A 27,762-nucleotide genomic window follows, 5' to 3' on the forward strand; every position below is an offset into this window, starting at 1 on the left:
AGGTCCCCTCCTAATGACATTGTGTGTGATGCTGAGGGCCCTTATATTGATATCCTGTGTATAATACAGGGGGGCTCTCATAATAAGAGCATGTGACTGATACTGAGGACCACTTCTAATAAGAACATGTGTGTGTTATACTGAGGACCACTTCTAATAAGAACATGTGTGTGTTATACTGAGGACCACTTCTAATAAGAACATGTGTGTGTTATACTGAGGACCACTTCTAATAAGAACATGTGTGTGTTATACTGAGGGCACCGGATAAGGACAGCGTGTGTGTGTGTTATACTGAGGGCACCGGATAACGAGAGCGTGTGTGTGTTATACTGAGGGTACCGGATAATGAGAATGTGTGTGTTATACTGAGGGCACCGGATAATGACAGCGTGTGTGTTATACTGAGGGCAGCGGATAATGACAGCGTGTGTGTTATACTGAGGGCACCGGATAATGACAGCGTGTGTTATACTGAGGGCAGCGGATAATGACAGCGTGTGTGTTATACTGAGGGCACCGGATAATGACAGCGTGTGTGTTATACTGAGGGCACCGGATAATGACAGCGTGTGTGTGTTATACTGAGGGCACCGGATAATGACAGCGTGTGTGTGTTATACTGAGGGCACCGGATAATGAGAGCGTGTGTGTTATACTGAGGGCACCGGATAATGAGAGCGTGTGTGTTATACTGAGGGCACCGGATAATGACAGCGTGTGTGTGTTATACTGAGGGCACCGGATAATGAGAGCGTGTGTGTGTTATACTGAGGGCACCGGATAATGACAGCGTGTGTGTGTTATACTGAGGGCACCGGATAATGACAGCGTGTGTGTGTTATACTGAGGGCACCGGATAATGAGAGCGTGTGTGTTATACTGAGGGCAGCGGATAATGAGAGTGTGTGTGTTATACTGAGAGCACCGGATAATGACAGCGTGTGCGTGTTATACTGAGGGCAGCGGATAATGAGAGCGTGTGTGTTATACTGAGGGCACCGGATAATGAGAGCGTGTGTGTGTTATACTGAGGGCAGCGGATAATGACAGCGTGTGTGTTATACTGAGGGCAGCGGATAATGAGAGCGTGTGTGTTATACTGAGGGCACCGGATAATGACAGCGTGTGTGTGTTATACTGAGGGCAGCGGATAATGACAGCGTGTGTTATACTGAGGGCACCGGATAATGACAGCGTGTGTGTTATACTGAGAGCACCGGATAATGAGAGCGTGTGTGTTATACTGAGGGCAGCGGATAATGAGAGCGTGTGTGTTATACTGAGGGCACCGGATAATGACAGCGTGTGTGTGTTATACTGAGGGCACCGGATAATGAGAGCGTGTGTGTTATACTGAGAGCACCGGATAATGAGAGCGTGTGTGTTATACTGAGAGCACCGGATAATGAGAGCGTGTGTGTTATACTGAGAGCACCGGATAATGAGAGCGTGTGTGTTATACTGAGAGCACCGGATAATGACAGCGTGTGTGTGTTATACTGAGGGCACCGGATAATGACAGCGTGTGTGTTATACTGAGGGCACCGGATAATGACAGCGTGTGTGTTATACTGAGGGCACCGGATAATGAGAGCGTGTGTGTTATACTGAGGGCAGCGGATAATGAGAGCGTGTGTGTGTTATACTGAGGGCACCGGATAATGACAGCGTGTGTTATACTGAGGGCAGCGGATAATGACAGCGTGTGTGTGTTATACTGAGAGCAGCGGATAATGAGAGCGTGTGTGTGTTATACTGAGGGCAGCGGATAATGACAGCGTGTGTGTTATACTGAGGGCAGCGGATAATGACAGCGTGTGTGTTATACTGAGGGCAGCGGATAATGAGAGCGTGTGTGTTATACTGAGGGCACCGGATAATGACAGCGTGTGTGTGTTATACTGAGAGCACCGGATAATGACAGCGTGTGTGTTATACTGAGGGCACCGGATAATGACAGCGTGTGTGTTATACTGAGGGCACCGGATAATGACAGCGTGTGTGTTATACTGAGAGCACCGGATAATGACAGCGTGTGTGTGTTATACTGAGGGCACCGGATAATGAGAGCGTGTGTGTGTTATACTGAGAGCAGCGGATAATGAGAGCGTGTGTGTTATACTGAGGGCACCGGATAATGAGAGCGTGTGTGTTATACTGAGAGCACCGGATAATGACAGCGTGTGTTATACTGAGGGCACCGGATAATGACAGCGTGTGTGTGTTATACTGAGGGCAGCGGATAATGACAGCGTGTGTGTGTTATACTGAGGGCAGCGGATAATGACAGCGTGTGTGTGTTATACTGAGGGCACTGGATAATGACAGCGTGTGTGTGTTATACTGAGGGCACCGGATAATGACAGCGTGTGTGTTATACTGAGGGCAGCGGATAATGACAGCGTGTGTGTTATACTGAGGGCAGCGGATAATGAGAGCGTGTGTGTTATACTGAGGGCAGCGGATAATGACAGTGTGTGTGTGTTATACTGAGGGCAGCGGATAATGACAGCGTGTGTTATACTGAGGGCAGCGGATAATGAGAGCGTGTGTGTTATACTGAGGGCACCGGATAATGAGAGCGTGTGTGTTATACTGAGGGCACCGGATAATGACAGCGTGTGTGTTATACTGAGGGCACCGGATAATGACAGCGTGTGTGTTATACTGAGGGCAGCGGATAATGAGAGCGTGTGTGTTATACTGAGGGCACCGGATAATGACAGCGTGTGTGTTATACTGAGGGCAGCGGATAATGACAGCGTGTGTGTTATACTGAGGGCAGCGGATAATGAGAGCGTGTGTGTTATACTGAGGGCAGCGGATAATGACAGTGTGTGTGTGTTATACTGAGGGCAGCGGATAATGACAGCGTGTGTTATACTGAGGGCAGCGGATAATGAGAGCGTGTGTGTTATACTGAGGGCACCGGATAATGAGAGCGTGTGTGTTATACTGAGGGCACCGGATAATGACAGCGTGTGTGTTATACTGAGGGCACCGGATAATGACAGCGTGTGTGTTATACTGAGGGCAGCGGATAATGAGAGCGTGTGTGTTATACTGAGGGCACCGGATAATGACAGCGTGTGTGTTATACTGAGGGCACCGGATAATGACAGCGTGTGTGTTATACTGAGGGCACCGGATAATGAGAGCGTGTGTGTTATACTGAGGGCACCGGATAATGAGAGCGTGTGTGTTATACTGAGGGCACCGGATAATGAGAGCGTGTGTGTTATACTGAGGGCACCGGATAATGACAGCGTGTGTGTTATACTGAGGGCACCGGATAATGAGAGCGTGTGTGTTATACTGAGGGCACCGGATAATGAGAGCGTGTGTGTTATACTGAGGGCACCGGATAATGAGAGCGTGTGTGTTATACTGAGGGCACCGGATAATGACAGCGTGTGTGTTATACTGAGGGCACCGGATAATGACAGCGTGTGTGTTATACTGAGGGCACCGGATAATGAGTGCGTGTGTGTTATACTGAGGGCAGCGGATAATGACAGCGTGTGTGTTATACTGAGGGCACCGGATAATGAGAGCGTGTGTGTTATACTGAGGGCACCGGATAATGAGAGCGTGTGTGTGTTATACTGAGGGCACCGGATAATGAGAGCGTGTGTGTGTTATACTGAGGGCACCGGATAATGAGAGCGTGTGTGTTATACTGAGAGCAGCGGATAATGACAGCGTGTGTGTTATACTGAGAGCACCGGATAATGAGAGCGTGTGTGTTATACTGAGGGCACCGGATAATGACAGCGTGTGTGTGTTATACTGAGAGCACCGGATAATGACAGCGTGTGTGTTATACTGAGGGCACCGGATAATGAGAGCGTGTGTGTTATACTGAGGGCACCGGATAATGACAGCGTGTGTGTTATACTGAGGGCAGCGGATACTGACAGCGTGTGTGTGTTATACTGAGGGCACCGGATAATGACAGCGTGTGTGTTATACTGAGGGCACCGGATAATGACAGCGTGTGTGTTATACTGAGGGCAGCGGATAATGACAGCGTGTGTGTTATACTGAGGGCACCGGATAATGAGAGCGTGTGTGTGTTATACTGAGAGCACCGGATAATGAGAGCGTGTGTGTTATACTGAGGGCACCGGATAATGACAGCGTGTGTGTTATACTGAGAGCACCGGATAATGACAGTGTGCGTGTTATACTGAGGGCACCGGATAATGACAGCGTGTGTGTGTTATACTGAGGGCACCGGATAATGACAGCGTGTGTGTTATACTGAGAGCACCGGATAATGACAGCGTGTGTGTTATACTGAGGGCAGCGGATAATGACAGCGTGTGTGTGTGTTATACTGAGAGCACCGGATAATGAGAGCGTGTGTGTTATACTGAGGGCACCGGATAATGACAGCGTGTGTGTTATACTGAGAGCACCGGATAATGACAGTGTGTGTGTGTTATACTGAGGGCACCGGATAATGACAGCGTGTGTGTTATACTGAGGGCACCGGATAATGACAGCGTGTGTGTTATACTGAGGGCACCGGATAATGACAGCGTGTGTGTGTTATACTGAGAGCACCGGATAATGAGAGCGTGTGTGTTATACTGAGGGCACCGGATAATGACAGCGTGTGCGTGTTATACTGAGGGCACCGGATAATGACAGCGTGTGTGTGTTATACTGAGGGCACCGGATAATGACAGCGTGTGTGTTATACTGAGGGCAGCGGATAATGAGAGCGTGTGTGTGTGTTATACTGAGGGCACCGGATAATGACAGCGTGTGTGTGTTATACTGAGGGCACCGGATAATGACAGCGTGTGTGTGTTATACTGAGGGCAGCGGATAATGAGAGCGTGTGTGTGTTATACTGAGGGCACCGGATAATGACAGCGTGTGTTATACTGAGGGCACCGGATAAGGACAGCGTGTGTGTGTGTTATACTGAGGGCACCGGATAATGACAGTGTGTGTGTGTTATACTGAGGGCACCGGATAAGGACAGCGTGTGTGTGTGTTATACTGAGGGCACCGGATAATGACAGTGTGTGTGTGTTATACTGAGGGCACCGGATAATGAGAGCGTGTGTGTGTTATACTGAGGGCACCGGATAATGACAGCGTGTGTGTTATACTGAGGGCAGCGGATAATGAGAGCGTGTGTGTGTTATACTGAGGGCACCGGATAATGACAGCGTGTGTTATACTGAGGGCAGCGGATAATGAGAGCGTGTGTGTGTTATACTGAGAGCAGCGGATAATGAGAGCGTGTGTGTTATACTGAGGGCACCGGATAATGAGAGCGTGTGTGTGTTATACTGAGAGCAGCGGATAATGACAGCATGTGTGTGTTATACTGAGGGCACCGGATAATGAGAGCGTGTGTGTGTTATACTGAGGGCACCGGATAATGACAGCGTGTGTGTGTTATACTGAGGGCACCGGATAATGACAGCGTGTGTGTGTTATACTGAGGGCACCGGATAATGACAGCGTGTGTGTTATACTGAGAGCACCGGATAATGACAGCGTGTGTGTTATACTGAGGGCACCGGATAATGACAGCGTGTGTGTTATACTGAGAGCACCGGATAATGAGAGCATGTGTGTGTTATACTGAGGGCACCGGATAATGACAGCATGTGTGTGTTATACTGAGGGCACCTCATAGGAAGAACATATGTGTGAGCAGGAGCTTTGAGATGAGTGAGCGTGCATGGTAATTGCAGTGATCCCGCGGCAGGCGGCTGCTCAGTTATCCCATCTGTTTATTGCAATAAGGAAACATGAGCGGTTAATAACAGAAGATTCCTGTATCTTATCTCGTTCCTGTGCTTAGGATGCCCAGCGTTAGCACTGCTGCTGCCTCCTGTATCTTATCTCGTTCCTGTGCTTAGGATGCCCAGCGTTAGCACTGCTGCTGCCTCCTGTATCTTATCTCGTTCCTGTGCCTTAGGATGCCCAGCGTTAGCACCGCTGCTGCCTCCTGTATCTTATCTCGTTCCTGTGCCTTAGGATGCACAGCGTTAGCACTGCTGCTGCCCCCTGTATCTTATCTCGTTCCTGTGCCTTAGGATGCCCAGCGTTAGCACTGCTGCTGCCTCCTGTATCTTATCTCGTTCCTGTGCTTAGGATGCCCAGCGTTAGCACTGCTGCTGCCTCCTGTATCTTATCTCGTTCCTGTGCCTTAGGATGCCCAGCGTTAGCACTGCGGCCTCCTGTATCTTATCTCGTTCCTGTGCCTTAGGATGCACAGCGTTAGCACTGCTGCTGCCTCCTGTATCTTATCTCGTTCCTGTGCTTAGGATGCCCAGCGTTAGCACTGCTGCTGCCTCCTGTATCTTATCTCGTTCCTGTGCCTTAGGATGCCCAGCGTTAGCACTGCTGCTGCCTCCTGTATCTTATCTCGTTCCTGTGCCTTAGGATGCCCAGCGTTAGCACTGCTGCTGCCTCCTGTATCTTATCTCGTTCCTGTGCTTAGGATGCCCAGCGTTAGCACTGCTGCCTCCTGTATCTTATCTCGTTCCTGTGCCTTAGGATGCCCAGCGTTAGCACCGCTGCTGCCTCCTGTATCTTATCTCGTTCCTGTGCCTTAGGATGCCCAGCGTTAGCACTGCTGCTGCCTCCTGTATCTTATCTCGTTCCTGTGCCTTAGGATGCCCAGCGTTAGCACTGCTGCTGCCTCCTGTATCTTATCTCGTTCCTGTGCTTAGGATGCCCAGCGTTAGCACTGCTGCTGCCTCCTGTATCTTATCTCGTTCCTGTGCTTAGGATGCCCAGCGTTAGCACTGCTGCCTCCTGTATCTTATCTCGTTCCTGTGCTTAGGATGCCCAGCGTTAGCACTGCTGCTGCCTCCTGTATCTTATCTCGTTCCTGTGCTTAGGATGCCCAGCGTTAGCACTGCTGCTGCCTCCTGTATCTTATCTCGTTCCTGTGCTTAGGATGCCCAGCGTTAGCACTGCTGCCTCCTGTATCTTATCTCGTTCCTGTGCTTAGGATGCACAGCGTTAGCACTGCTGCCTCCTGTATCTTATCTCGTTCCTGTGCTTAGTATGCACAGCGTTAGCACTGCTGCTGCCTCCTGTATCTTATCTCGTTCCTGTGCCTTAGGATGCCCAGCGTTAGCACTGCTGCCTCCTGTATCTTATCTCGTTCCTGTGCCTTAGGATGCACAGCGTTAGCACTGCTGCTGCCTCCTGTATCTTATCTCGTTCCTGTGCTTAGGATGCCCAGCGTTAGCACTGCTGCTGCCTCCTGTATCTTATCTCGTTCCTGTGCTTTAGGATGCACAGCGTTAGCACTGCTGCTGCCTCCTGTATCTTATCTCGTTCCTGTGCTTAGGATGCACAGCGTTAGCACTGCTGCTGCCTCCTGTATCTTATCTCGTTCCTGTGCTTAGGATGCCCAGCGTTAGCACTGCTGCTGCCTCCTGTATCTTATCTCGTTCCTGTGCCTTAGGATGCCCAGCGTTAGCACTGCTGCTGCCTTCTTTATCTTATCTCGTTCCTGTGCTTAGGATGCCCAGCGTTAGCACTGCTGCCTCCTGTATCTTATCTCGTTCCTGTGCCTTAGGATGCCCAGCGTTAGCACTGCTGCCTCCTGTATCTTATCTCGTTCCTGTGCCTTAGGATGCCCAGCGTTAGCACTGCTGCTGCCTCCTGTATCTTATCACGTTCCTGTGCTTAGGATGCCCAGCGTTAGCACTGCTGCCTCCTGTATCTTATCTCGTTCCTGTGCTTAGGATGCCCAGCGTTAGCACCGCTGCTGCCTCCTGTATCTTATCTCGTTCCTGTGCCTTAGGATGCCCAGCGTTAGCACTGCTGCTGCCTCCTGTATCTTATCTCGTTCCTGTGCTTAGGATGCCCAGCGTTAGCACTGCTGCTGCCTCCTGTATCTTATCTCGTTCCTGTGCCTTAGGATGCCCAGCGTTAGCACTGCTGCTGCCTCCTGTATCTTATCACGTTCCTGTGCTTAGGATGCCCAGCGTTAGCACTGCTGCCTCCTGTATCTTATCTCGTTCCTGTGCTTAGGATGCCCAGCGTTAGCACCGCTGCTGCCTCCTGTATCTTATTTCGTTCCTGTGCCTTAGGATGCCCAGCGTTAGCACTGCTGCTGCCTCCTGTATCTTATCTCGTTCCTGTGCCTTAGGATGCCCAGCGTTAGCACTGCTGCTGCCTCCTGTATCTTATCTCGTTCCTGTGCTTAGGATGCCCAGCGTTAGCACTGCTGCTGCCTCCTGTATCTTATCTCGTTCCTGTGCTTAGGATGCCCAGCGTTAGCACTGCTGCTGCCTCCTGTATCTTATCTCGTTCCTGTGCTTAGGATGCCCAGCGTTAGCACTGCTGCTGCCTCCTGTATCTTATCTCGTTCCTGTGCTTAGGATGCCCAGCGTTAGCACTGCTGCTGCCTCCTGTATCTTATCTCGTTCCTGTGCTTAGGATGCCCAGCGTTAGCACTGCTGCCTCCTGTATCTTATCTCGTTCCTGTGCTTAGGATGCCCAGCGTTAGCACTGCTGCTGCCTCCTGTATCTTATCTCGTTCCTGTGCCTTAGGATGCCCAGCGTTAGCACTGCTGCTGCCTCCTGTATCTTATCTCATTCCTGTGCTTAGGATGCCCAGCGTTAGCACTGCTGCTGCCTCCTGTATCTTATCTCGTTCCTGTGCCTTAGGATGCCCAGCGTTAGCACTGCAGCTGCCTCCTGTATCTTATCTCGTTCCTGTGCCTTAGGATGCCCAGCGTTAGCACTGCTGCTGCCTCCTGTATCTTATCTCGTTCCTGTGCTTAGGATGCCCAGCGTTAGCACTGCTGCTGCCTCCTGTATCTTATCTCGTTCCTGTGCTTAGGATGCCCAGCGTTAGCACTGCTGCTGCCTCCTGTATCTTATCTCGTTCCTGTGCTTAGGATGCCCAGCGTTAGCACTGCTGCTGCCTCCTGTATCTTATCTCGTTCCTGTGCTTAGGATGCCCAGCGTTAGCACTGCTGCCTCCTGTATCTTATCTCGTTCCTGTGCTTAGGATGCACAGCGTTAGCACTGCTGCCTCCTGTATCTTATCTCGTTCCTGTGCTTAGGATGCACAGCGTTAGCACTGCTGCTGCCTCCTGTATCTTATCTCGTTCCTGTGCCTTAGGATGCCCAGCGTTAGCACTGCTGCCTCCTGTATCTTATCTCGTTCCTGTGCCTTAGGATGCACAGCGTTAGCACTGCTGCTGCCTCCTGTATCTTATCTCGTTCCTGTGCTTAGGATGCCCAGCGTTAGCACTGCTGCTGCCTCCTGTATCTTATCTCGTTCCTGTGCCTTAGGATGCACAGCGTTAGCACTGCTGCTGCCTCCTGTATCTTATCTCGTTCCTGTGCTTAGGATGCACAGCGTTAGCACTGCTGCTGCCTCCTGTATCTTATCTCGTTCCTGTGCTTAGGATGCCCAGCGTTAGCACTGCTGCTGCCTCCTGTATCTTATCTCGTTCCTGTGCCTTAGGATGCCCAGCGTTAGCACTGCTGCCTCCTGTATCTTATCTCGTTCCTGTGCCTTAGGATGCCCAGCGTTAGCACTGCTGCCTCCTGTATCTTATCTCGTTCCTGTGCCTTAGGATGCCCAGCGTTAGCACTGCTGCTGCCTCCTGTATCTTATCACGTTCCTGTGCTTAGGATGTCCAGCGTTAGCACTGCTGCCTCCTGTATCTTATCTCGTTCCTGTGCTTAGGATGCCCAGCGTTAGCACCGCTGCTGCCTCCTGTATCTTATCTCGTTCCTGTGCCTTAGGATGCCCAGCGTTAGCACTGCTGCTGCCTCCTGTATCTTATCTCGTTCCTGTGCTTAGGATGCCCAGCGTTAGCACTGCTGCTGCCTCCTGTATCTTATCTCGTTCCTGTGCCTTAGGATGCCCAGCGTTAGCACTGCTGCTGCCTCCTGTATCTTATCACGTTCCTGTGCTTAGGATGCCCAGCGTTAGCACTGCTGCCTCCTGTATCTTATCTCGTTCCTGTGCTTAGGATGCCCAGCGTTAGCACCGCTGCTGCCTCCTGTATCTTATCTCGTTCCTGTGCCTTAGGATGCCCAGCGTTAGCACTGCTGCTGCCTCCTGTATCTTATCTCGTTCCTGTGCCTTAGGATGCCCAGCGTTAGCACTGCTGCTGCCTCCTGTATCTTATCTCGTTCCTGTGCTTAGGATGCCCAGCGTTAGCACTGCTGCTGCCTCCTGTATCTTATCTCGTTCCTGTGCTTAGGATGCCCAGCGTTAGCACTGCTGCTGCCTCCTGTATCTTATCTCGTTCCTGTGCTTAGGATGCCCAGCGTTAGCACTGCTGCTGCCTCCTGTATCTTATCTCGTTCCTGTGCTTAGGATGCCCAGCGTTAGCACTGCTGCTGCCTCCTGTATCTTATCTCGTTCCTGTGCTTAGGATGCCCAGCGTTAGCACTGCTGCCTCCTGTATCTTATCTCGTTCCTGTGCTTAGGATGCCCAGCGTTAGCACTGCTGCTGCCTCCTGTATCTTATCTCGTTCCTGTGCCTTAGGATGCCCAGCGTTAGCACCGCTGCTGCCTCCTGTATCTTATCTCGTTCCTGTGCTTAGGATGCCCAGCGTTAGCACTGCTGCTGCCTCCTGTATCTTATCTCGTTCCTGTGCCTTAGGATGCATAGCGTTAGCACTGCTGCTGCCTCCTGTATCTTATCTCGTTCCTGTGCTTAGGATGCCCAGCGTTAGCACTGCTGCTGCCTCCTGTATCTTATCTCGTTCCTGTGCTTAGGATGCCCAGCGTTAGCACTGCTGCTGCCTCCTGTATCTTATCTCGTTCCTGTGCTTAGGATGCCCAGCGTTAGCACTGCTGCTGCCTCCTGTATCTTATCTCGTTCCTGTGCTTAGGATGCCCAGCGTTAGCACTGCTGCTGCCTCCTGTATCTTATCTCGTTCCTGTGCCTTAGGATGCCCAGCGTTAGCACTGCTGCCTCCTGTATCTTATCTCGTTACTGTGCCTTAGGATGCCCAGCGTTAGCACTGCTGCTGCCTCCTGTATCTTATCTCGTTCCTGTGCCTTAGGATGCCCAGCGTTAGCACTACCGCCTCCTGTATCTTATCTCGTTCCTGTGCTTAGGATGCCCAGCGTTAGCACCGCTGCTGCCTCCTGTATCTTATCTCGTTCCTGTACTTAGGATGCCCAGCGTTAGCACTGCTGCTGCCTCCTGTATCTTATCTCGTTCCTGTGCTTAGGATGCCCAGCGTTAGCACTGCTGCTGCCTCCTGTATCTTATCACGTTCCTGTGCTTAGGATGCCCAGCGTTAGCACTGCTGCTGCCTCCTGTATCTTATCTCGTTCCTGTGCTTAGGATGCCCAGCGTTAGCACCGCTGCTGCCTCCTGTATCTTATCTCGTTCCTGTGCTTAGGATGCCCAGCGTTAGCACTGCTGCTGCCTCCTGTATCTTATCTCGTTCCTGTGCTTAGGATGCCCAGCGTTAGCACCGCTGCTGCCTCCTGTATCTTATCTCGTTCCTGTGCCTTAGGATGCCCAGCGTTAGCACTGCTGCTGCCTCCTGTATCTTATCTCGTTCCTGTGCCTTAGGATGCCCAGCGTTAGCACTGCTGCTGCCTCCTGTATCTTATCTCGTTCCTGTGCCTTAGGATGCCCAGCGTTAGCACTGCTGCTGCCCCCTGTATCTTATCTCGTTCCTGTGCCTTAGGATGCCCAGCGTTAGCACTGCTGCCTCCTGTATCTTATCTCGTTCCTGTGCCTTAGGATGCCCAGCGTTAGCACTGCTGCTGCCCCCTGTATCTTATCTCGTTCCTGTGCCTAGGATGCCCAGCGTTAGCACTGCTGCTGCCTCCTGTATCTTATCTCGTTCCTGTGCCTTAGGATGCCCAGCGTTAGCACTGCTGCCTCCTGTATCTTATCTCGTTCCTGTGCTTAGGATGCACAGCGTTAGCACTGCTGCCTCCTGTATCTTATCTCGTTCCTGTGCCTTAGGATGCCCAGCGTTAGCACTGCTGCTGCCCCCTGTATCTTATCTCATTCCTGTGCCTTAGGATGCACAGCGTTAGCGCTGCTGCCTCCTGTATCTTATCTCGTTCCTGTGCTTAGGATGCACAGCGTTAGCACTGCTGCCTCCTGTTTCTTATCTCGTTCCTGTGCCTTAGGATGCCCAGCGTTAGCACTGCTGCCTCCTGTATCTTATCTCGTTCCTGTGCTTAGGATGCACAGCGTTAGCACTGCTGCCTCCTGTTTCTTATCTCGTTACGGTGCCTTAGGATGCCCAGCGTTAGCGCTGCTGCTGCCTCCTGTATCTTATCTCGTTCCTGTGCTTAGGATGCCCAGCGTTAGCACTGCTGCCTCCTGTTTCTTATCTCGTTACGGTGCCTTAGGATGCCCAGCGTTAGCGCTGCTGCTGCCTCCTGTATCTTATCTCGTTCCTGTGCTTAGGATGCACAGCGTTAGCACTGCTGCCCCCTGTATCTTATCTCGTTCCTGTGCTTAGGATGCACAGCGTTAGCACTGCTGCTGCCTCCTGTATCTTATCACGTTCCTGTGCTTAGGATGCCCAGCGTTAGCACCGCTGCTGCCTCCTGTATCTTATCTCGTTCCTGTGCTTAGGATGCCCAGCGTTAGCACTGCTGCTGCCTCCTGTATCTTATCTCGTTCCTGTGCTTAGGAAGCCCAGCGTTAGCACCGCTGCTGCCTCCTGTATCTTATCTCGTTCCTGTGCCTTAGGATGCCCAGCGTTAGCACTGCTGCTGCCTCCTGTATCTTATCTCGTTCCTGTGCCTTAGGATGCCCAGCGTTAGCACTGCTGCTGCCCCCTGTATCTTATCTCGTTCCTGTGCCTTAGGATGCCCAGCGTTAGCACTGCTGCTGCCTCCTGTATCTTATCTCGTTCCTGTGCCTTAGGATGCCCAGCGTTAGCACTGCTGCCTCCTGTATCTTATCTCGTTCCTGTGCTTAGGATGCACAGCGTTAGCACTGCTGCCTCCTGTTTCTTATCTCGTTACGGTGCCTTAGGATGCCCAGCGTTAGCGCTGCTGCTGCCCCCTGTATCTTATCTCGTTCCTGTGCCTTAGGATGCACAGCGTTAGCACTGCGGCCTCCTGTATCTTATCTCGTTCCTGTGCTTAGGATGCCCAGCGTTAGCACTGCTGCTGCCTCCTGTATCTTATCTCGTTCCTGTGCCTTAGGATGCCCAGCGTTAGCACTGCTGCCTCCTGTATCTTATCTCGTTCCTGTGCCTTAGGATGCCCAGCGTTAGCACTGCTGCTGCCTCCTGTATCTTATCTCGTTCCTGTGCTTAGGATTCCCAGCGTTAGCACTGCTGCCTCCTGTATCTTATCTCGTTCCTGTGCTTAGGATGCACAGCGTTAGCACTGCTGCTGCCTCCTGTATCTTATCTCGTTCCTGTGCTTAGGATGCCCAGCGTTAGCACTGCTGCCTCCTGTATCTTATCTCGTTCCTGTGCCTTAGGATGCCCAGTGTTAGCACTGCTGCTGCCCCCTGTATCTTATCTCGTTCCTGTGCCTTAGGATGCCCAGCGTCAGCACTGCTGCTGCCTCCTGTATCTTATCTCGTTCCTGTGCCTTAGGATGCCCAGCGTCAGCACTGCTGCTGCCTCCTGTATCTTATCTCGTTCCTGTGCCTTAGGATGCCCAGCGTTAGCACTGCAGCTGCCTCCTGTATCTTATCTCGTTCCTGTGCCTTAGGATGCCCAGCGTTAGCACTGCTGCCTCCTGTATCTTATCTCGTTCCTGTGCCTTAGGATGCCCAGCGTTAGCACTGCTGCTGCCTTCTGTATCTTATCTCGTTCCTGTGCTTAGGATGCCCAGCGTTAGCACTGCTGCTGCCTCCTGTATCTTATCTCGTTCCTGTGCCTTAGGATGCACAGCGTTAGCACTGCTGCTGCCTCCTGTATCTTATCTCGTTCCTGTGCCTTAGGATGCCCAGCGTTAGCACTGCTGCTGCCTCCTGTATCTTATCTCGTTCCTGTGCCTTAGGATGCCCAGCGTTAGCACTGCTGCTGCCTCCTGTATCTTATCTCGTTCCTGTGCCTTAGGATGCACAGTGTTAGCACTGCTGCTGCCTCCTGTATCTTATCTCGTTCCTGTGCCTTAGGATGCCCAGCGTTAGCACTGCTGCTGCCTCCTGTATCTTATCTCATTCCTGTGCCTTAGGATGCACAGCGTTAGCACTGCTGCTGCCTCCTGTATCTTATCTCGTTCCTGTGCCTTAGGATGCCCAGCGTTAGCACTGCTGCTGCCTCCTGTATCTTATCTCGTTCCTGTGCCTTAGGATGCCCAGCGTTAGCACTGCTGCTGCCTCCTGTATCTTATCTCGTTCCTGTGCTTAGGATGCACAGCGTTAGCACTGCTGCTGCCTCCTGTATCTTATCTCGTTCCTGTGCCTTAGGATGCCCAGCGTTAGCACTGCTGCCTCCTGTATCTTATCTCGTTCCTGTGCCTTAGGATGCCCAGCGTTAGCACTGCTGCTGCCTCCTGTATCTTATCTCGTTCCTGTGCTTAGGATGCCCAGCGTTAGCACTGCTGCTGCCTCCTGTATCTTATCTCGTTCCTGTGCCTTAGGATGCCCAGCGTTAGCACTGCTGCCTCCTGTATCTTATCTCGTTCCTGTGCTTAGGATGCACAGCGTTAGCACTGCTGCTGCCTCCTGTATCTTATCTCGTTCCTGTGCCTTAGGATGCCCAGCGTTAGCACTGCTGCCTCCCCCTGTATCTTATCTCGTTCCTGTGCCTTAGGATGCCCAGCGTTAGCACTGCTGCTGCCTTCTTTATCTTATCTCGTTCCTGTGCCTTAGGATGCCCAGCGTTAGCACTGCTGCCTCCTGTATCTTATCTCGTTCCTGTGCCTTAGGATGCCCAGACTTAGCACTGCTGCTGCCTCCTGTATCTTTTCTCGTTCCTGTGCCTTAGGATGCACAGCGTTAGCACTGCTGCTGCCTCCTGTATCTTATCTCGTTCCTGTGCCTTAGGATGCACAGCGTTAGCACTGCTGCTGCCTCCTGTATCTTATCTCGTTCCTGTGCCTTAGGATGCCCAGCGTTAGCACTGCTGCCTCCTGTATCTTATCTCGTTCCTGTGCTTAGGATGCACAGCGTTAGCACTGCTGCTGCCTCCTGTATCTTATCTCGTTCCTGTGCCTTAGGATGCCCAGCGTTAGCACTGCTGCTGCCTCCTGTATCTTATCTCGTTCCTGTGCCTTAGGATGCCCAGCATTAGCACTGCTGCTGCCTCCTGTATCTTATCTCGTTCCTGTGCTTAGGATGCCCAGCGTTAGCACTGCTGCTGCCTCCTATATCTTATCTCGTTCCTGTGCCTCAAGATGCACAGCATTAGCACTGCTGCTGCCTCCTGTATCTTATCTCGTTCCTGTGCCTTAGGATGCCCAGCGTTAGCACTGCTGCCTCCTGTATCTTATCTCGTTCCTGTGCCTTAGGATGCCCAGCGTTAGCACTGCTGCTGCCTCCTGTATCTTATCTCGTTCCTGTGCCTTAGGATACCCAGCGTTAGCACTGCTACTGCCTCCTGTATCTTATCTCGTTCCTGTGCCTTAGGATGCACAGCGTTAGCACTGCTGCTGCCTCCTGTATCTTATCTCGTTCCTGTGCCTTAGGATGCCCAGCGTTAGCACTGCTGCTGCCCCCTGTATCTTATCTCGTTCCTGTGCCTTAGGATGCCCAGCGTTAGCACTGCTGCTGCCTCCTGTATCTTATCTCGTTCCTGTGCCTAGGATGCCCAGCGTTAGCACTGCTGCTGCCTCCTGTATCTTATCTCGTTCCTGTGCCTAGGATGCCCAGCGTTAGCACTGCTGCTGCCTCCTGTATCTTATCTCGTTCCTGTGCCTTAGGATGCCAAGCGTTAGCACTGCTGCCTCCTGTATCTTATCTCGTTCCTGTGCCTAGGATGCCCAGCGTTAGCACTGCTGAGGCCTCCTGTATCTTATCTCGTTCCTGTGCCTTTGGATGCCCAGCGTTAGCGCTGCTGCTGCGTCCTGTATCTTATCTCGTTCCTGTGCTTAGGATGCCCAGCGTTAGCACTGCTGCTGCCTCCTGTATCTTATCTCGTTCCTGTGCCTTAGGATGCCCAGCGTTAGCACTGCTGCTGCCTCCTGTATCTCATCTCGTTCCTGTGCTTAGGATGCCCAGCGTTAGCACTGCTGCCTCCTGTATCTTATCTCGTTCCTGTGCCTTAGGATGCCCAGCGTTAGCACTGCTGCTGCCTCCTGTATCTTATCTCGTTCCTGTGCCTTAGGATGCCCAGCGTTAGCACTGCTGCCTCCCCCTGTATCTTATCTCGTTCCTGTGTCTTAGGATGCCCAGCGTTAGCACTGCTGCTGCCTCCTGTATCTTATCTCGTTCCTGTGCCTTAGGATGCCCAGCGTTAGCACTGCTGCTGCCTCCTGTATCTTATCTCGTTCCTGTGCCTTAGGATGCCCAGCGTTAGCACTGCTGCTGCCCCCTGTATCTTATCTCGTTCCTGTGCCTTAGGATGCCCAGCGTTAGCACTGCTGCTGCCTCCTGTATCTTATCTCGTTCCTGTGCCTAGGATGCCCAGCGTTAGCACTGCTGCTGCCTCCTGTATCTTATCTCGTTCCTGTGCCTAGGATGCCCAGCGTTAGCACTGCTGCTGCCTCCTGTATCTTATCTCGTTCCTGTGCCTTAGGATGCATAGCGTTAGCACTGCTGCTGCGTCCTGTATCTTATCTCGTTCCTGTGCCTTAGGATGCACAGCGTTAGCACTGCTGCTGCGTCCTGTATCTTATCTCGTTCCTGTGCCATAGGATGCCCATCGTTAGCACTGCTGCTGCCTCCTGTATCTTATCTCGTTCCTGTGCCTTAGGATGCCCAGCGTTAGCACTGCTGCTGCCTCCTGTATCTTATCTCGTTCCTGTGCCTAGGATGCCCAGCGTTAGCACTGCTGCTGCCTCCTGTATCTTATCTCGTTCCTGTGCCTTAGGATGCCCAGCGTTAGCGCTGCTGCTGCGTCCTGTATCTTATCTCGTTCCTGTGCTTAGGATGCCCAGTGTTAGCACTGCTGCTGCCTCCTGTATCTTATCTCGTTCCTGTGCCTTAGGATGCCCAGCGTTAGCACTGCTGCTGCCTCCTGTATCTCATCTCGTTCCTGTGCTTAGGATGCCCAGCGTTAGCACTGCTGCCTCCTGTATCTTATCTCGTTCCTGTGCCTTAGGATGCCCAGCGTTAGCACTGCTGCTGCCTCCTGTATCTTATCTCGTTCCTGTGCCTTAGGATGCCCAGCGTTAGCACTGCTGCCTCCCCCTGTATCTTATCTCGTTCCTGTGTCTTAGGATGCCCAGCGTTAGCACTGCTGCTGCCTCCTGTATCTTATCTCGTTCCTGTGCCTTAGGATGCCCAGCGTTAGCACTGCTGCTGCCTCCTGTATCTTATCTCGTTCCTGTGCCTTAGGATGCCCAGCATTAGCACTGCTGCTGCCTCCTGTATCTTATCTCGTTCCTGTGCTTAGGATGCCCAGCGTTAGCACTGCTGCTGCCTCCTATATCTTATCTCGTTCCTGTGCCTCAAGATGCACAGCATTAGCACTGCTGCTGCCTCCTGTATCTTATCTCGTTCCTGTGCCTTAGGATGCCCAGCGTTAGCACTGCTGCCTCCTGTATCTTATCTCGTTCCTGTGCCTTAGGATGCCCAGCGTTAGCACTGCTGCTGCCTCCTGTATCTTATCTCGTTCCTGTGCCTTAGGATACCCAGCGTTAGCACTGCTACTGCCTCCTGTATCTTATCTCGTTCCTGTGCCTTAGGATGCACAGCGTTAGCACTGCTGCTGCCTCCTGTATCTTATCTCGTTCCTGTGCCTTAGGATGCCCAGCGTTAGCACTGCTGCTGCCCCCTGTATCTTATCTCGTTCCTGTGCCTTAGAATGCCCAGCGTTAGCACTGCTGCTGCCTCCTGTATCTTATCTAGTTCCTGTGCCTTAGGATGCCCAGCGTTAGCACTGCTGCTGCCTCCTGTATCTTATCTCGTTCCTGTGCCTAGGATGCCCAGCGTTAGCACTGCTGCTGCCTCCTGTATCTTATCTCGTTCCTGTGCCTAGGATGCCCAGCGTTAGCACTGCTGCTGCCTCCTGTATCTTATCTCGTTCCTGTGCCTTAGGATGCATAGCGTTAGCACTGCTGCTGCGTCCTGTATCTTATCTCGTTCCTGTGCCATAGGATGCCCATCGTTAGCACTGCTGCTGCCTCCTGTATCTTATCTCGTTCCTGTGCCTTAGGATGCCCAGCGTTAGCACTGCTGCTGCCTCCTGTATCTTATCTCGTTCCTGTGCCTAGGATGCCCAGCGTTAGCACTGCTGCTGCCTCCTGTATCTTATCTCGTTCCTGTGCCTAGGATGCCCAGTGTTAGCACTGCTGCCTCCTGTATCTTATCTCGTTCCTGTGCCTTAGGATGCCCAGCGTTAGCACTGCTGCTGCCTCCTGTATCTTATCTCGTTCCTGTGCCTTAGGATGCACAGCGTTAGCACTGCTGCCTCCTGTATCTTATCTCGTTCCTGTGCCTTAGGATGCACAGCGTTAGCACTGCTGCTGCCTCCTGTATCTTATCTCGTTCCTGTGCCTTAGGATGCCCAGCGTTAGCACTGCTGCTGCCTCCTGTATCTTATCTCGTTCCTGTGCCTTAGGATGCCCAGCGTTAGCGCTGCTGCTGCCTCCTGTATCTTATCTCGTTCCTGTGCCTTAGGATGCCCAGCGTTAGCACTGCTGCCTCCTGTATCTTATCTCGTTCCTGTGCTTAGGATGCCCAGCGTTAGCACTGCTGCTGCCCCCTGTATCTTATCTCGTTCCTGTGCCTTAGGATGCCCAGCGTTAGCACTGCTGCTGCCTCCTGTATCTTATCTCGTTCCTGTGCCTTAGGATGCCCAGCGTTAGCACTGCTGCTGCCTCCTGTATCTTATCTCGTTCCTGTGCCTAGGATGCCCAGCGTTAGCACTGCTGCTGCCTCCTGTATCTTATCTCGTTCCTGTGCCTTAGGATGCCCAGCGTTAGCACTGCTGCTGCGTTCTGTATCTTATCTCGTTCCTGTGCCTTAGGATGCCCAGCGTTAGCACTGCTGCCTCCTGTATCTTATCTCGTTCCTGTGCCTTAGGATGCCCAGCGTTAGCACTGCTGCCTCCTGTATCTTATCTCGTTCCTGTGCCTTAGGATGCCCAGCGTTAGCACTGCTGCTGCCTCCTGTATCTTATCTCGTTCCTGTGCCTTAGGATGCCCAGCGTTAGCACTGCTGCTGCCTCCTGTATCTTATCTCGTTCCTGTGCCTTAGGATGCCCAGCGTTAGCACTGCTGCCTCCTGTATCTTATCTCGTTCCTGTGCCTTAGGATGCCCAGCGTTAGCACTGCTGCCTCCTGTATCTTATCTCGTTCCTGTGCCTTAGGATGCCCAGCGTTAGCACTGCTGCCTCCTGTATCTTATCTCGTTCCTGTGCCTAGGATGCCCAGCGTTAGCACTGCTGAGGCCTCCTGTATCTTATCTCGTTCCTGTGCCTTTGGATGCCCAGCGTTAGCGCTGCTGCTGCGTCCTGTATCTTATCTCGTTCCTGTGCTTAGGATGCCCAGTGTTAGCACTGCTGCTGCCTCCTGTATCTTATCTCGTTCCTGTGCCTTAGGATGCCCAGCGTTAGCACTGCTGCTGCCTCCTGTATCTCATCTCGTTCCTGTGCTTAGGATGCCCAGCGTTAGCACTGCTGCCTCCTGTATCTTATCTCGTTCCTGTGCCTTAGGATGCCCAGCGTTAGCACTGCTGCTGCCTCCTGTATCTTATCTCGTTCCTGTGCCTTAGGATGCCCAGCGTTAGCACTGCTGCCTCCCCCTGTATCTTATCTCGTTCCTGTGTCTTAGGATGCCCAGCGTTAGCACTGCTGCTGCCTCCTGTATCTTATCTCGTTCCTGTGCCTTAGGATGCCCAGCGTTAGCACTGCTGCTGCCTCCTGTATCTTATCTCGTTCCTGTGCCTTAGGATGCCCAGCGTTAGCACTGCTGCTGCCCCCTGTATCTTATCTCGTTCCTGTGCCTTAGGATGCCCAGCGTTAGCACTGCTGCTGCCTCCTGTATCTTATCTCGTTCCTGTGCCTAGGATGCCCAGCGTTAGCACTGCTGCTGCCTCCTGTATCTTATCTCGTTCCTGTGCCTAGGATGCCCAGCGTTAGCACTGCTGCTGCCTCCTGTATCTTATCTCGTTCCTGTGCCTTAGGATGCATAGCGTTAGCACTGCTGCTGCGTCCTGTATCTTATCTCGTTCCTGTGCCTTAGGATGCACAGCGTTAGCACTGCTGCTGCGTCCTGTATCTTATCTCGTTCCTGTGCCATAGGATGCCCATCGTTAGCACTGCTGCTGCCTCCTGTATCTTATCTCGTTCCTGTGCCTTAGGATGCCCAGCGTTAGCACTGCTGCTGCCTCCTGTATCTTATCTCGTTCCTGTGCCTAGGATGCCCAGCGTTAGCACTGCTGCTGCCTCCTGTATCTTATCTCGTTCCTGTGCCTTTGGATGCCCAGCGTTAGCGCTGCTGCTTCGTCCTGTATCTTATCTCGTTCCTGTGCTTAGGATGCCCAGTGTTAGCACTGCTGCTGCCTCCTGTATCTTATCTCGTTCCTGTGCCTTAGGATGCCCAGCGTTAGCACTGCTGCTGCCTCCTGTATCTCATCTCGTTCCTGTGCTTAGGATGCCCAGCGTTAGCACTGCTGCCTCCTGTATCTTATCTCGTTCCTGTGCCTTAGGATGCCCAGCGTTAGCACTGCTGCTGCCTCCTGTATCTTATCTCGTTCCTGTGCCTTAGGATGCCCAGCGTTAGCACTGCTGCCTCCCCCTGTATCTTATCTCGTTCCTGTGTCTTAGGATGCCCAGCGTTAGCACTGCTGCTGCCTCCTGTATCTTATCTCGTTCCTGTGCCTTAGGATGCCCAGCGTTAGCACTGCTGCTGCCTCCTGTATCTTATCTCGTTCCTGTGCCTTAGGATGCCCAGCGTTAGCACTGCTGCTGCCCCCTGTATCTTATCTCGTTCCTGTGCCTTAGGATGCCCAGCGTTAGCACTGCTGCTGCCTCCTGTATCTTATCTCGTTCCTGTGCCTAGGATGCCCAGCGTTAGCACTGCTGCTGCCTCCTGTATCTTATCTCGTTCCTGTGCCTAGGATGCCCAGCGTTAGCACTGCTGCTGCCTCCTGTATCTTATCTCGTTCCTGTGCCTTAGGATGCCCAGCGTTAGCACTGCTGCTGCGTCCTGTATCTTATCTCGTTCCTGTGCCTTAGGATGCACAGCGTTAGCACTGCTGCTGCGTCCTGTATCTTATCTCGTTCCTGTGCCATAGGATGCCCATCGTTAGCACTGCTGCTGCCTCCTGTATCTTATCTCGTTCCTGTGCCTTAGGATGCCCAGCGTTAGCACTGCTGCTGCCTCCTGTATCTTATCTCGTTCCTGTGCCTAGGATGCCCAGCGTTAGCACTGCTGCTGCCTCCTGTATCTTATCTCGTTCCTGTGCCTAGGATGCCCAGTGTTAGCACTGCTGCCTCCTGTATCTTATCTCGTTCCTGTGCCTTAGGATGCCCAGCGTTAGCACTGCTGCTGCCTCCTGTATCTTATCTCGTTCCTGTGCCTTAGGATGCACAGCGTTAGCACTGCTGCCTCCTGTATCTTATCTCGTTCCTGTGCCTTAGGATGCACAGCGTTAGCACTGCTGCTGCCTCCTGTATCTTATCTCGTTCCTGTGCCTTAGGATGCCCAGCGTTAGCACTGCTGCTGCCTCCTGTATCTTATCTCGTTCCTGTGCCTTAGGATGCCCAGCGTTAGCGCTGCTGCTGCCTCCTGTATCTTATCTCGTTCCTGTGCCTTAGGATGCCCAGCGTTAGCACTGCTGCCTCCTGTATCTTATCTCGTTCCTGTGCTTAGGATGCCCAGCGTTAGCACTGCTGCTGCCCCCTGTATCTTATCTCGTTCCTGTGCCTTAGGATGCCCAGCGTTAGCACTGCTGCTGCCTCCTGTATCTTATCTCGTTCCTGTGCCTTAGGATGCCCAGCGTTAGCACTGCTGCTGCCCCCTGTATCTTATCTCGTTCCTGTGCCTTAGGATGCACAGCGTTAGCACTGCTGCTGCCTCCTGTATCTTATCTCGTTCCTGTGCTTAGGATGCCCAGCGTTAGCACTGCTGCTGCCTCCTGTATCTTATCTCGTTCCTGTGCTTAGGATGCACAGCGTTAGCACTGCTGCCTCCTGTATCTTATTTCGTTCCTGTGCCTTAGGATGCCCAGCGTTAGCACTGCTGCTGCCTCCTGTATCTTATCTCGTTCCTGTGCCTTAGGATGCCCAGCGTTAGCACTGCTGCTGCCTCCTGTATCTTATCTCGTTCCTGTGCCTTAGGATGCCCAGCGTTAGCACTGCTGCTGCCTCCTGTATCTCATCTCGTTCCTGTGCTTAGGATGCCCAGCGTTAGCATTGCTGCCTCCTGTATCTTATCTCGTTCCTGTGCCTTAGGATGCCCAGCGTTAGCACTGCTGCTGCCTCCTGTATCTTATCTCGTTCCTGTGCCTTAGGATGCCCAGCGTTAGCACTGCTGCTGCCTCCTGTATCTTATCTCGTTCCTGTGCTTAGGATGCCCAGCGTTAGCACTGCTGCTGCCTCCTGTATCTTATCTCGTTCCTGGGCCTTAGGATGCCCAGCGTTAGCACTGCTGCTGCCTCCTGTATCTTATCTCGTTCCTGTGCTTAGGATGCACAGCGTTAGCACTGCTGCTGACTCCTGTATCTTATCTCGTTCCTGTGCCTTAGGATGCCCAGCGTTCGCACTGCTGCTGCCTCCTGTATCTTATCTCGTTCCTGTGCCTTAGGATGCCCAGCGTTAGCACTGCTGCCCCCTGTATCTTATCTCGTTCCTGTGCTTAGGATGCCCAGCGTTAGCACTGCTGCCTCCTGTATCTTATCTCGTTCCTGTGCCTTAGGATGCCCAGCGTTAGCACTGCTGCTGCCTCCTGTATCTTATCTCGTTCCTGTGCCTTAGGATGCCCAGCGTTAGCACTGCTGCCCCCTGTATCTTATCTCGTTCCTGTGCTTAGGATGCCCAGCGTTAGCACTGCTGCTGCCTCCTGTATCTTATCTCGTTCCTGTGCCTTAGGATGCCCAGCATTAGCACTGCTGCTGCCTCCTGTATCTTATCTCGTTCCTGTGCCTTAGGATGCCCAGCGTTAGCACTGCTGCTGCCTCCTGTATCTTATCTCGTTCCTGTGCCTCAGGATGCACAGCGTTAGCACTGCTGCCTCCTGTATCTTATCTCGTTCCTGTGCCTTAGGATGCCCAGCGTTAGCACTGCTGCGGCCTCCTGTATCTTATCTTGTTCCTGTGCCTTAGGAAGCCCAGCGTTAGCACTGCTGCCTCCTTTATCCTCCCAGAGGATAATGCATTAGCGTGTGTAGAGTTAAGGAATGAGAGGCCCATTATACCCCAATTCATCACACGTGGAGTAAAACTATACGTACTGATGTCTGTGCATTACTGTACAACCTCTGAGATTCCCAGGCATCAAAGCAAAGGCACACCTGAAATCCCACAGAAAGTTATTCCCCTGCCATAGGAACCCTGATTATCAATACCATGGGGCACTAAGGACTTTGGTTACCCCATGGAATATCTTCCGATAGCCCAGATGGCCCACACAGATGTCCTTTCAGGGAGATATTACATGTTGGTAACCCAACTCTCTGGAGCGCACATTGATCTGGAAGTGACACTGTAATGCCCTGAGCCCGACATTACGTTTCATTGAACCGTTAGATATTCTGGATACCATAAGGTGATATCAATCTGAGAGGTCATACAGCGCCTCAAACTGTTACTGTCTGATGGTAATGAAAGTCTTGAGTGACTATAATATTTCTATCCTGAATGTTTAGTGAAAAATAGTGATACAAGGCGCTAACTACTTGTAATATGATAATATATCGTGCAAATATACACAAGTGCAATTAATAATATGTGCTCAATACATAAACCAAAATAAAGGCTGATAATTAGTGACCCTGCTCAAACCCTCTGGTGGGACCTGTTTCACGGGTACCAGGAAGTAAGATAAATCTCAGACAGTCCAGGAGGAGCATATATGGGAAACACAAGAAGAAATAATGCAAAATTTAAGTGCAGATGTATTGGTAAAGAGATAAATGATGAGATGCAATCTTGGCTCTGATGGTATGCCTACTCACAAGATGTCAGTGATATAAATGCGTTTTGCAGATAGGGCTGCTACCCAGTAGGTGTTACTGATGTGTGGAACTCCCTCTAGGCTCGTCCCGTCAGCATGGTGATGGTATATATGAGAGAGAAAAACAGCAAAACATAGCGCGTTCTGATGTATAAAATACTTTATAAAAAATAGGTATATAAAATGTGCATTTACAATGTGCTAAAATCAATCAAGCGTTTGTCACAATAAATTTTTATAAACTGAGGTCACCGCAGCTCTCACCGCCTCTCCTTGGTAATCCGGAGCTCCTTCGCCTGCACTTTGAAATTCCAGCTTCTCTCTGAGCGTCCTTCTGTGCGTGTGACGTCACGGCTCAGACTCTCACCCAATGTTACAGTCCATGTTTTCGGGATCACTCTCATGCCGTCATCCCTGGTCTTTGCAGGGATGTGTTTGAGCTTTCTGATGCGGTAACCGGTCAATAGTTCATTATACAATGTTGAACAGCGTAGTTCTCATAACTCAGTGCAGAGATCTCCTCATACAGACGAGCCTAGAGGGAGTTCCACACATCAATAACACCTACTGGGTAGCAGCCCTATCTGCAAAACGCATTTATATCACTGACATCTTGTGAGTAGGCATACCATCAGAGCCAAGATTGCATCTCATCATTTATCTCTTTACCAATACATCTGCACTTAAATTTTGCATTATTTCTTCTTGTGTTTCCCATATATGCTCCTCCTGGACTGTCTGAGATTTATCCTGAATGTTTACCAGCTCTTATGTTCTTCAGTGTAACAAGGCCCAGAGAAGATGAGCCCTGGTAATGACTAACCCCCATGGACTGGACATAGCACAGCAAAATATCTGGATTTGGAACTTAATGTTATCTTGTCTCTCTTCTAGGAATCCTATAACCCTGAGTGTGAGTTTGTGGAGAGGATTCATGAGCTGGGTTACAACACGTACGCCTCACGCCTGTATCGGACTATTCCAAATGGCGCTGGCACAAAGCGCAAGGCCAGCGCAGAAAGACTTTGGTACCTGTCTATCAATGGCAAAGGGCGACCCAGGCGGGGTTTCAAGACACGCAGAACACAGAAGTCCTCCCTTTTCTTACCGAGGGTGCTGGACAACAAAGACCACGATGCAGTGCGGCTGTTTCACATGAGCACCAAGTATAGAGAAAATGTTATGAAGCCACCAAAAAGCAACCCAAGGCACAGGAGAGGACATTGATGGAGTCAAGAGAATGGAGACAAGTTCTCCCAGGATAAACCACTCGCAGATCATGGACTGTGTTCAAACACATACATACATACATACATACATACATACATACATACATACATACATACGGCCAGATGTATGAACATTAGATTTTGTAGAATAAGACTTTATGATGGACTGAATTAACTCTTGGAGGACTCTTTATGTTTGATAGCTCTTGCTTCCTTCCTTTTAATTGCTTCATACCATTCCAGAATGGTTGGTAAGCCATATGAAAATTCTGCCATGAACAACAATTACTCACCGGATTCTGCTGGGTTCCTGTATATTTGGTGATACGGTTTCAGTGTCCAACTTGGCAGAATCCCTGTGTGGCATGTCTCAGATTTCCATTCAGCCGTCCCACATACTGTACGCATCTTAGTCGCTGTCTCAATCCTGAGAATTTCCCAAAAATTGCATTAGAATGTGACAGTATCTGCAGCCACCCTGTTCTCAGACGCAAAGATTGCTATAGCAATGGCAGCTATTTAGTCACCTGACTGCAGTGACGCTTCAGTTTCCCCTGTATTACCTCGCCACAAGAACATATAAGCACAAGCTTCATTCTTATTGGTTCATCGTCCACTACCTTGAGACAGACTGCGTACAAGCAGCTAAACCGTCAGACAGAATGATGGCATATTACGTATCTGTGAGTGAAGTTGGATGTGCCCATCTAATCTTCATTGCTACTGACCAAGAATGGCTATTTTCTGCTGCGTAACCCACAGCTTAATATCTGCCCTCTGTGTAAGTCTTTGCAAACTGAAACAGGTACGTCCACCTCATGCTTCTACTATTTCAAATACCGGGGTGAATTACAGCCTGGACATCGTTTGGATGTCACCAAAGCCGACATTTTACCTGTAAACTTTTTCTACGACAGCAAAGCACTTTCATTTCCAAACAGAAACACTGTCTGTGACTGACAAACATGACAGTGGCTTCCTGATACTCCGGGATAAACTGTAACTTACACGTATTTATTATTACGGTTTTCTCTGATAAGCCTTACATTTTACCATTTATCAAAAAAATGAACGCAAATATAAACGGTTCATAATTTCACATGAATTCAGATGGCCAAGGTTTGTTGTACTAAACAGCTGAATATGTACAATAAGAGCTGTTTTTTAAGGGATTTACTTAATTCATGGCTAAGCTTTTAAAGTCTGGATGAAGGCGGCTGTGGGTTAGAGGCTGCAGCCAGGGACTTTGTGTGCTCCCCAGAATATGTGCAGCAGCTGAATGGGAGGGATTAAGGGTATCCCCCCCAAACACCCACATCTTCTCCTACACATGGAGCATTGAAGGGTGCAAGATAAACACAAAAATAAGCTCGGATTTGCCCGGGCTTCAGAAGCAGACACACATGTAGACCCAAGAAAAGAAGAAACGTTTTATTTATAGAAAAATGTAAGAAACTATTAAGAATGTGTAATCACGTTTTATATAAAAGGATGCTGGTTAAAGGCTGTTGTGTGTCTCTCGCTTTGTTTCCCCTCGAGTTATTCAGAAAATATTATTGCATCTCTATTCTGCTGACGGGAAATTAAAGCAACAATATTATCCCCCCCCTTTTCTTATTTTTAAATGTAAAGCATGTGACGATGTAGAATTCCACATTCTTACCTACGCTGCTGGTTGATTGCGGCTCCCGTCATAAATCTCACAAAATCCTGATTGTCTGACTAAGGAAATGACCCCGTTCTGACTGCACTGCAGTCTGTGAAATGCTGCAGCTGATATGTAGCATTATATTTGTAAGTGTAACACATTATTGAGTAATAGACAGTCTGCTGTTTGGAACACAGCAACAGGTCTGTTTGAGATACTTTGTTGCCAAAGGGCAGAGCTCAAATTTTTTTGTGGGAGGGCATGTTTTCAAAAGAGGAAGTGGAAGTGACTTTGTAAATGGTTGCTATAGCAGCCAAAAGGAGGATCAATACATTAAAAATAATTAAAAATGGCATTAGAAGTTAAAAAAAAAAAAGCAGCAGACAGTATTATCTAATACTACAGAACTGATTTGTTAAAAAAACCAGCATATAGGATTGTGCATGTTTTTCTGCTTTAAGCATCCTCTATAATATAATATATGGTGCCTCAAGTCCCTTTAGCAGTGAAAGGGTTTAAGCCCATTTCTACTAAGCGGTGCTATTCTGCAGCACACACTTTGGCCCTGGAATACACATAACCTATTCAAAACAATGGACTGTAAGGTATCCTCTGGTGCCAGAGGGCGTCTTGTGAAATAGGACAGGTTATTGTGGCCCTTAGGGACATATGCATCAAGCTCCGGTAGGGTTATCA

General features: G+C 50.8%; 1 protein-coding gene across 1 annotated transcript in view; it reads left to right on the top strand.

Moving 5' to 3' along the window:
• Positions 1–26,906, top strand: part of FGF3 (fibroblast growth factor 3) — a 44,598-nt gene extending 17,692 nt beyond the window's left edge. The window contains exon 3 of the mRNA XM_075566647.1: positions 25,084–26,906. Within this exon, the coding sequence (XP_075422762.1) occupies positions 25,084–25,416 (333 nt within the window). The 3' untranslated portion in view covers positions 25,417–26,906. The remainder of the gene's footprint in view (positions 1–25,083) is intronic.
• The last annotated feature ends 856 nt before the right edge of the window (positions 26,907–27,762 follow it).

Source organism: Ascaphus truei, chromosome 12 (genome assembly GCF_040206685.1).
Source record: "Ascaphus truei isolate aAscTru1 chromosome 12, aAscTru1.hap1, whole genome shotgun sequence".
In the NCBI taxonomy this organism is placed as follows: domain Eukaryota; kingdom Metazoa; phylum Chordata; class Amphibia; order Anura; family Ascaphidae; genus Ascaphus; species Ascaphus truei.